The 9,960-nt window shown below is 45.0% G+C and overlaps 1 protein-coding gene across 1 annotated transcript; it reads right to left on the bottom strand.

The window, feature by feature from the left end:
• Window positions 1–3,035: 3,035 nt before the first annotated feature.
• Window positions 3,036–3,983, bottom strand: LOC146796959 (olfactory receptor 1F1-like). Its single transcript, XM_085631468.1, has one exon. It carries the CDS (start codon window positions 3,975–3,977, stop codon window positions 3,036–3,038), a length of 942 nt encoding a protein of 313 aa, XP_085487594.1. The 5' UTR covers window positions 3,978–3,983.
• Between the last annotated feature and the right edge of the window lie 5,977 nt (window positions 3,984–9,960).

The following is a 9,960-nucleotide window of genomic DNA, read 5'->3' as shown; positions in this document are numbered from 1 at the left end:
CCATTGAATACTGGGTTCGCCGAATTTATTCAAGAAAGGTGCAGGTTGAGACATACTAGCAGCTGCCATCATAATAACAAGAATAAATATACTATAATTAAACACTACATCAGAAATGTAAGGTCCACTCTGAGAAGGTAGCTGAATAGAAGAAGATGAAGGTGTGTTTGTCACCGTGGAAGGACACACAATTGATTATGGCAGTAGAGATCCAAAGATGTAGAAAAATGCAGGAAACGATGAGGTGTGCGTGTCACCGTGATTAGCACGCAAAGGCAGGACAACTGTATGTGTTCAATGGAATGCCACGCAATGCAGGATAATAGAATATCTGTGAGAAAAGGGCAAGGTGTGCATATCACCGTGGTATGATACGCTGAGGTAATGTAGAATAAAGTAGGATAAAAGCTCCCATGTGTGTGTGTCACCTCGATCATGAACGCAATGCAGGAAAGCTGTAGATATATGATAAAAGCTGAAAGGTGTGCATGTCACAGTGGTATGACACGCTGTGGCAGAGAAATGGAATAAGGGAATGCTCCAAGGTGTGCATGTCTCTGTGACAAGACACGCAACACAGGAGAAATGAATATTTTATGAGGGCCCAAAGGTGTGCGTGTCACCATGGTCTGACATGCTGAAAACTGGATAAGAATAATGCTCCAAGGTGTGTGTGACAAGCAGTGAAATGATATGATAGGACAAAAGCCTCAAGGTGTACGTGTCACGTGTATAACACAATTGAAGAATAGCCTGGAGAAAATCTGTGGAGTGCGTGTCACCGTAGACGACACACTGACACTGAGTGTGAGGAGAATAACCCTACACCCTACAATTATTTCAAAGGTGAAACTCTGTGCAGCAAAGCTTTTGAAGCATGGCTCCACCCAGGAAGGTGAGAAGCAGGTCAAGGAGAGACAAGAGAGCGAGAGTTGCCGCCCACCACAGACTAAAGAGTGAGATGGAGTGGCACAGGCAAAAGCACACCCCGGGTAGCGGCAAAGGACTCCACACCGAAAAAGACTCTGCCTCAGAGAATCAAAAGGAACCACCCTCCTCAGATAAGCACAGGCAAAAAGACACACCCCGGAGAGTGGCAAAGAACTCCATATCGAGGAAGACTCCTCCTCAGAGAATCAAAAGGAACCACCCTCCCCAGCGATTTCCACAGAGTGGCAACGTACTTCTCAAAGAAGGAAACTCAGCCTCAGAGAAGATTAGAAACTGCTTGCCTGAGCGATTCCCACACCGCCAGGCCTCAGATAAACACCATAGACGGAAATAGTAATTCACTGCACCCAGGAAGTGGTCTTCAGGATAGAGGAGGCAGAATGCTGACAGGAGCGATGGAGCCAGGAACAGGTTTCAGAAGGGGTAGGTGGAAGGTTGATGGTGAAGGAAGTGTGGAACACGCCTCGGTAATGAGGAGACGGAAAATTGACAGAAACAGAGGAGAAGGGCACGCCTAGGTAATGAAGATGAGGAGCAAATAGGCAAGCAGGGGGCCACACCACGAACCGAAGGAAGAGAAGCAAAACAGTACCTTAAGTCCACAACCAAGAAATTGTTGGTGGAGAAGCACGAGGAACTGCTGATGGAGTAGCACGCCAAAAGGGGAGGAGCCAAGGTCATCTGCCCCCTTCCACAGATCGTCACCAGTGATGAAAAGATGAATCTTCACGCAAGGTAAGTTTGAACTCTTTATTACCCATCTCCTCTCTTCACCATGAATACAGCAACTGCCTCATAGTCAACATTCTAAGACAGCCTCTCTCCGACAGAAGGGAGATACCAACATACAAGGAATGGAGGGGAGGTATAGGAACAGGAATATAACAATGTAAAACAAATACCATAATAAATAAAATGTACAATGTCACATCTATTCTACACCTCCATAATTTACTTCCAGCTGTAGATGTGTGTACTTACTGGGCACAGTCAGTGACTTTCAGTCCAACAGAACATATTTGTCTTTAGGAGGCCCAAAATAACGTGAATTAGGTTTCAAGGAAAATACCAATAAACTATCCAAATGCTCCCATGTAGGAGCTGAAAAGAGGAATTTCAAAGTGAAAGAATACTCTAATTTGCTGTCATCTCAATGAAAATCTCATCTAACTTGAATTAGTAACAATACTAAGAATATACATGCAAAAGGAGAATAGACATCAAAAGAGACAATATGTCACAACATAGTAATCCAAATTTGTTGATTTTGTACAGCACATGAGACTGTGATTTTAGATTCCAAACAAAATAGCATATTTGAGAGACAGGCGGCATGGTTATTGTGTCTAAAGAAGACTTTTTCAAAGAAAAAACAATGATATCAATTAAGAATGTGATTTATAGACAATTTATACCCGCCTAAGGTGCTGGTTAGGAAATTAAGGAAGTAGTGGCCAGATGTACTATTGTTTGGGTTAGATGAAGGTGCTGAGTTGGCGCAACATCTACAATGTTATTTGACAATTGACTGAGGTACTAATCTGCTCTGTGCGAACAGTCCAAAGAGGCTCTTCTCAAGGATTCAGTAAAATCTTACCTCTTTAAAACTGATGAGCAACATTTATTTAGTGAATATTTGATTATGGCCATGCATTCTAAGATGGCGGCCTTTAAGAAACAGCAAACCCTCTCTGCATCAGCTGAGCACCATTATCACAACCTCTATTTTTAACAGGGAAAAAGTCACATTAGGAAACAATGACACCTTGTGCAAGAGACATGGGCAGCATGTAGAAAATCAAGGGGCTATCATCTACTCTCCACTGACTGCAACTAAGGCTCACACTGAAGAAGCTACTGCTCACAGATTACTTCCACCCTATGAATGGTTAGCCAGAGGCAGGGCAGGAACGTTTCAATGCTTTGCTACCAGACGATCATCATACAGTTCCTTGCTAATTACAATGAAGTGTAAGCATCTCATTCCTCTAGCTTTTCCTTGCAATTTACAAATTGCAGTTTACGAATTGTGTGTTACATGGTAATTGTGCCTGTCAATTTACTAAAATACACTAACCAATTGTTTAGAAGTTTACAAAAAAGCATCTGCCTACGACCTTCTTCAGTCCCTTTTTCATCTGATCATTTCTCAGGCTGTAGATGAAAGGGTTCAGCACTGGGATGATGATAGTGTATATGACAGACACCACTTTGTCCTTCTTGAGTGAATAGCTGGAGGGTGGCCGGAAATAGCTAAATAAAATGGTCCCATAATACAAGATGACAACAGTGAGATGGGAAGAACAGGTGCTGAAAGCCTTGCGTCTACCCCCGATTGAATGCATTTTCAAAATGGTTGAGATGATCAGGCCATATGAGATCACCATTGTAAAAATGCAGGCAATGGTTATGCAAAGCTCCTCGGTATTAATTAACAGCTCATTGATGGATGTGTCTGAGCATGAGAGTTTCAGCAGCGGTGGGACGTCACAGAAGAAACTCTGGATCAAATTGGATGTGCAGAAGGAGAGCCTGGTAATCATTATGGTATGCAGCAAAGAATCCAGCAAACTAGCTACCCAGGAACCTGCAACCAGTAGGCAACAGACCTTCTTATCCATCACCATGAAGTAATGCAAGGGCTTGCAGATGGCAACATACCTGTCATAGGCCATTGTTGCAAGCAGAAGGCTATCTATGTCCACCATAACAATAAAGAAGTATAACTGTGCCATGCAATGTGTGAATGAGATGGTTCTGCTCTGTGAGAATGTATTGACCAGCAGCTGGGGCACTGTGACTGTCATTAAGCACAAGTCCACCAATGAAAGGTTCCCAATCATGAAATACATGGGTGTATGAAGCTGAGGGTCAACCACAATAGCCACCATGATGATGGTATTGCTTACTAGCCCAACCAAGTACAGTGCAAGGAACAGGACAAAGAGTGCAGTTTGCCACTCATGGCTGTCAGACAGACCCAGGAGGATAAAATGCTTCTCGTAGGTCTGGTTCTCAGTGTCCATTTTTCCCATCAGCAACGATCTACCTGAAAAAAACATATCTTAGAGCAATGGATAAAAAGCCATCATCATTGACAAGAAGTAAATATATACTGAGAAATACTTTGAAGTTCCTATGCATAAGTAACTGAGAGTTCTATTTGATGAATGAACCAGTTCCAAAAATACAGATATATTATATTTTAAAAACAGAAATGCACATTGTGGCAGCACTGAAACAAAACAACACATATATTTTCATAGATGTTTGCCTTCAATAAAGCTCCCTCAGAAAGGTCATGTATTGTTATAATAGATCAAATCCTAGCATGCATAGGGCCCAGTTACAACTTTTGGTGATTTGGAGGTGGTCAGCATGCCTCCGCTGCGCCCCCGCACCGCCAAGAGTCGCCGTTGCCAGCCCATCAGATTACAACTTAAAAGTGGTCTTGCGAGTGGGCGGCATGGCAGTTCCCTCTGCGGTGCCTTTTTTAAACCCGGCAGCACCTTTGAAAAAGGCACTGCAATAGGAATGTCACGCAAGTTATCTGCATGGCATGGACTCAAAAATCCATGCCAAGCAGAAACTGGAGTGCATGCACACAGGGGGGCACATCTTATGCCTCCCTGTGTGCATCCACATGCAGAGAGTGTACAGGGGCCCCTTTGTTTCCTCTCCGCCACAGTGTTTATGGAAGAGGAACCTCCATGACACTGCCGTCGGGGAGGAATCTCGTAATATGCTGGGAGGGACTTTGGCAGACCCACCAAGCATATTACTGCAACCTGAGTGCCACGCCATCTCTAGGGAACGTCGGTAACCTAGCAGCTTTGGCAGTCCCGGGGCAGTCTGACCACCCAAAGCGTAATGGGGCAATTATACCGCCGGTGTGGAGGTTGCTGGACCACCACCACTGCTCCCCCAGAGGACCGCCAGACTCGTAATCAGGCCTTTAGAGTCTTTTTCAGTCTTTAATCAATAGTATAATACTCATTGGAGCTATCTTCTTTGACTTATACAGTTCAAAATGGATGCATATTCTCTGTCTCCTTGGTCTTCACTTAGTAAAGCACATAAAGACAGAGTACGTCGAGACAGATGTGTTATTGATACTCATTAAACATTTTTTTTTAGTCCTCATTTGTCAAGTTTTCATAAGTGGAGGTAAACAACAGTTCTCGCGGCCTCGACTTAGAAAGGGGAGAGTCCCAGTCACTCCTCAAAGGAGGGGATGGGTGACATCCCGGGTTCCCGTCGCAATATCACCAAATTCTTACTCTAATTATACAGGTACTTGTGGATTTAACCACAGGCTAAAATGATAATCATAATTTAGCAATCCCGTTTAAACGCAAAAACCTGTATTTCCGATTGATAATCATTGGACCAGGTGTCAGACATAACATAACAAAAAACAAAGTGAAAAGAAAGAAGAAAAAGGATTTAAACGTCAAAGGTAAAAAGGTAGGAGGATACTCATTAAATGGTTATGTAGCAACCAAGACATGTGATTGCCTAAAGATGGGGGAAATAATAAGGGCAGCGATCCAAGCACCGGATGAATAAATGATCCAAGCAGAGTTACTCTCCAGATTATTGATTTGAGTTGCCCATGGGTATAGGGATTCTAAAATACATTAAGGAGTGATGGAAAAGAGGTGCATGTTTTGGTGGATTCTCAGACCAGGCACATCATTGATAGGGGAGGACCTGCCACTGATGTTTGCGAAAGACTTGAAAACATCCATGTTAGAACTGTCAGTCTTGAGGTGTTCTTCCATCCAAAGGTTTTGCCTTCACCCCTCCTATTTTTGCTGATCTTGTTTTTGCTGGCCTTAAGACTCTGCATACTTTTCCATTGTTAATCAGTGCTAATTTACTTATGCTCTCTCCCTAAAGCATGGTAGGATTGGCTTACACCCAATTGGCATATTTAATTTAAGTGTAAGTCCCTAGTAAAGTGGCACTACCTGTGCCATGGGTCTGTAAATTAAATTCTACTAGTGAACCTTCAGCAATGATTGTGCTAACCACTTAATTAACCCTTTAAACATGTCTCAGGCTTGCCATTGCAGCCTGCGTGTGTAGTTTTAAACTGCCATTTAGACCGGGCAAAATTAAACTTTTACCAGGCTCAGAAAACACTGTTTTTAATACATATGCCACCCCTACGGTAGGCCCTGGACAGCCCAGAAGAAAGGGTGCAGTGTATTTCAAAAGTTGCACATGTACTTTTAAGGTTTACCTCTCCTGGTAGTGAAAAACATTTCAGTTCGTTTTTCACTACTGCAAGGTCTACTGCTCCCATAGGTTAATATTGGAGTTCCCTCATTACATTTAATAGGCTGTAACTTCCAAATGCAAACAGGTGACCAGTTAATGTTTGGTGCTTTTAGAACTGAAATGAAAAATCCTCTCTTATAGTGAAGTTGGATTTCAAAATGTCATTTATGTGAAAGTTGGCATTTTCCTGCCTTAGCCATCAAGGGCCTGATTACGACCTGGAGCTGGCTGCCATGCCCCAGTCCCACTGCAGGACTGCCAAAGCTGCCCACACACTACATACCGGATCACAAGTTTTAATACGGCGGGAAGACCTGTGGCTGGCCCACTGCGCTGCCTTCTAAAGGCACGTAGCCTTAGCCTTAGAAAGGCAGCGCCCTGGGCCAGCCAAATCACGTTCCAGCTCTTTACAGTCCATGCCATCCTGGAACTAGGGGTGGAAACAAACAGGGGGGCACACCATGTGCCCCCCTGCATACACCACTGTGCACAGGGGCAAAAGGGTGACCTGTAAGGCTCCCTTTCTTTTTTCACCACCAGCAGTAACATGGAGGAAGAACCTCCATGACACTGCTGACAGTGAGGAAAGTCGTAATATGCTTGGCAGTGCCGCATTGCACCACCTAGTATATTGCAACCCTGAGACCAATGCTGTACCACCAGGGAGTGTGGTTCCCTGGCAGTTGAGGCGGTCTTGTGGCAGTCTGACTGCCGCACTTGTAATAGTGCAGGCGGTCCCACAGTGCGTCGGTTGTCGGACCACCACTGCGACTGCGGAGGTCCTAAATTGTAATTAGGCCCTTAGTGTCTGCAGCCTATTTCTGGGTCACATGACTGGGTGTAGATTACAGTTGGGCTTTATGTATTCCTCCTAGATAGCCACACACAATAGAGAGCTTAGGTGGGCCTGGATGGCCCATTACGGGCAGGATACGAGGGTAGAGCTGGGCACAATACTACTTATACTTGTATAGGATGTGCCCTGCCTACACACAAACTGTTGCATACCCTCTGTAGATGGTCTGGAGCCAGAGCAAGGGAATGCTGGAAACCTGTGCCTCATAGGGAAACCTCTAGAAGCTTCTCCCCCTTGAAAGAAGCCACCTTTTATAAATATTGGATCTTCGACACACACTCTTCAGTAGACTTCTGGACATGTGGAGTCTGCCACAAAGTAGGACTGCTGTGCTGCTGAAGAACTGCCACCCTGGATTGATACTCCGCTGTGCTGCTGAAGAACTGCCACCCTGGATTGATACTCTGCTGGACTCTTGCTTTGCTGTGCTGACCTGCTGTCTGCTGCCCTCTTGCCTGGGCTAGACCTTCATCTTTTGAACCCAGGATCTTAGAGTGACTCCATGTGCTAGTGGCTTGCCTCCTGACTTGAGTCACAGGAACAGAAGGCTCCAACAACCTTGAATTCAGCACCCGGACCATGCCATCTATGAGTCCTACCCTGCCAAGTGGTGCCACCCCAGTCCTGGAAAAGTGCCTCGAGGCAATCTGACAGCCCATCTGTAGATACTGCAGAACTGATGCAGCTCCTCTTCTGCACACTGCAACCCCAAGCAGAAACTCAGTGTCCATTTTGTACCACCATCAATGATCTAACAGAAAAAACACAGTCAACAAAGTCATTGGGTCACACCAGACTGGGACAAATTCAAAAGTTCAAGCTAACTGCAATGGAGCTTGAGTTGGCTACAGGTACCCTCTTAGCCCCATTAAACCAAAGTACCTTAATCCTGATTGTGCCGACATCGAGGATCCTGTCAATGGGGCCAGTGATGTAAAGCTTTCGTTATTGTCATTGAGGCTGCCGTCGACGAGAATGAGAGGACCTTGCGCTGAGGAGAGCATTGCGCAGTGGTGGTTCTGCAGCAATGCATCAACCGTGATCCACGCAGCAGTGGCGATGTGATCGTTCTGATCCACACAGCAGCAGTGATGCGATGGTGTGGATCCACACAGCAGTGGGACGGCCTTGGTCATAGCTGCCAAATAGCTTAGAGCAATCATGGACACTGGTGGCAAGGCTGCCCTGTTTCTATTCGATTTATTGGCAGCTTTTGATACGGTGAACCATTATATACTGATCAATAGGGTGTCAAAGGTCAGGTTAAGAGAGACAACTTTCAAATTGATTAAATCATATCTACACAACAGGGTGTAATTTGTACAGATGGGAGCTTTCTCCTCTGAGAGATTCATGCTCCCTTGTGGGGTACCACAGGGCTCTTCCTTAACCCATACACTGTTGAACGTTTATGTTGGCCCCCTGGCTAAAATTATCAGGCAGTTTTGTTTCTCAGTTGTCTCTTTCTCAGATGATACCCAGCTAGTGGTCTCAAGTGATATGGAAGAGACGGTAGATCAATTCAACTTCTGTATAACCCAGGTGAACCACTGGGTGAGCTACAAAAGTTGAACGGTGGAAAGACTGAGGTCCTCTTGGGTACTGACACCTCCTTTTGGTCACCTCGTTGGTGACCTGCTAGCCTGGGAGATCTTCCAGTCCCAGTCAAAAGTTTGAAGAACCTAGGTCTCATATTTGATGACAATCTGACCTTTAAACACCAGATCAGTAATCTTACCTCTACGATCTTCTTCATCATAAAGATAATAAAGATTATAGAGAATAAAGATAATAAGGAAAGTTTGTCCTTTTATCTCGCTGAACACCCTGAAAACACTTGTGACAGCATTAGCCCTGTCCAGAATGGATTATGGCAATGCCCTGTATGTAGGCATTCAAACGCAGCACCTACTTAAGCTGCAGCGTCTTCAAAATGCTGTGGCCAGATTGTTGCAAGATATTCCTAGATTCCGGCCAGTCTCCCAAGAACTGTGAACGCTACACTGGCTCCCAGTTGAAAAAAGGATAACATTGAAATTTCCATGCTTAGCATTCAAGGCATTGCATGATGTTCGTCCTCAATACCTGAAGCAGCACCTGATCTGTTATATGCCCTCCAGAAACCTAAGATTGTCACAGGGCAACCTTCACGGATCCACAGATTCAAGAAAGTTCGCTGGGGTGAAAGAAATTTCATCCTGAGAACATTTAAAACATGAACTCGCTCCCGGCTAGTATAAAAAAAAGCCCAACACAGCTATCTTTTAGAAAATGACTAAAGAAATGATTTTTTAGCCAACTAAAACTGTGTGTTACTCTTTCCTTGGCACCCTTTCTGGGCTGCTTAGGTACTAGCGCCTAGACGCCCTCTGCATTCATGCGCTTTACACATTTTCAAATCAAATCAGTGGTGATGCACCGATTCTGGTCAAATCAGCAGTGGTGAGGTATCCGTTCTGGTCCATGCAGAGGTGGCAATGTGTCAGGTAGATGGTGGATGTGTTGGTTCTGCTGGAGCAAACACCTTAGGCCCACTTCCAAGGGTCCGGGACTGGGATTGCACCACTTGGCAGGGCAGACTCACAGATAGAAGAGTCCAGGTGCAGAAGCAGGGTGGTTGGAACGCTTTTATGTCTCTAAGACTTCAGATCAGGAGGCCAGCCAAGTAGCCATTGGCCTCATTCTAGATTCAGGTGATGCAGGTCTAGTCTGTGATGCAGGTCTAGTCCTTCCACCCAAGCAGGAGGCCAGCAAGCAGCAGGTCAGCACAACAGAGTAGTAGTCCAGCAGAGTAGCAGTTCAGCAGAGTAGCAGATCCTTTTAGCAGCACACCACTACTTCTTTCTGGCAGAGAATACATAGGTTGA

The sequence above is a fragment of the Triturus cristatus genome, chromosome 10 (genome assembly GCF_964204655.1).
Source record: "Triturus cristatus chromosome 10, aTriCri1.1, whole genome shotgun sequence".
In the NCBI taxonomy this organism is placed as follows: domain Eukaryota; kingdom Metazoa; phylum Chordata; class Amphibia; order Caudata; family Salamandridae; genus Triturus; species Triturus cristatus.
The sequence above is the reverse complement of the archived record's forward strand: the minus strand, read 5'-3'. Positions and strand labels throughout refer to the sequence as shown.

Coding starts and splice junctions, on each gene's coding strand:
- LOC146796959 (XM_085631468.1), bottom strand. CDS start 3,977: ATGGACACTGAGAACCAGACCTACGAGAAGCATTTTATCCTCCTGGGT.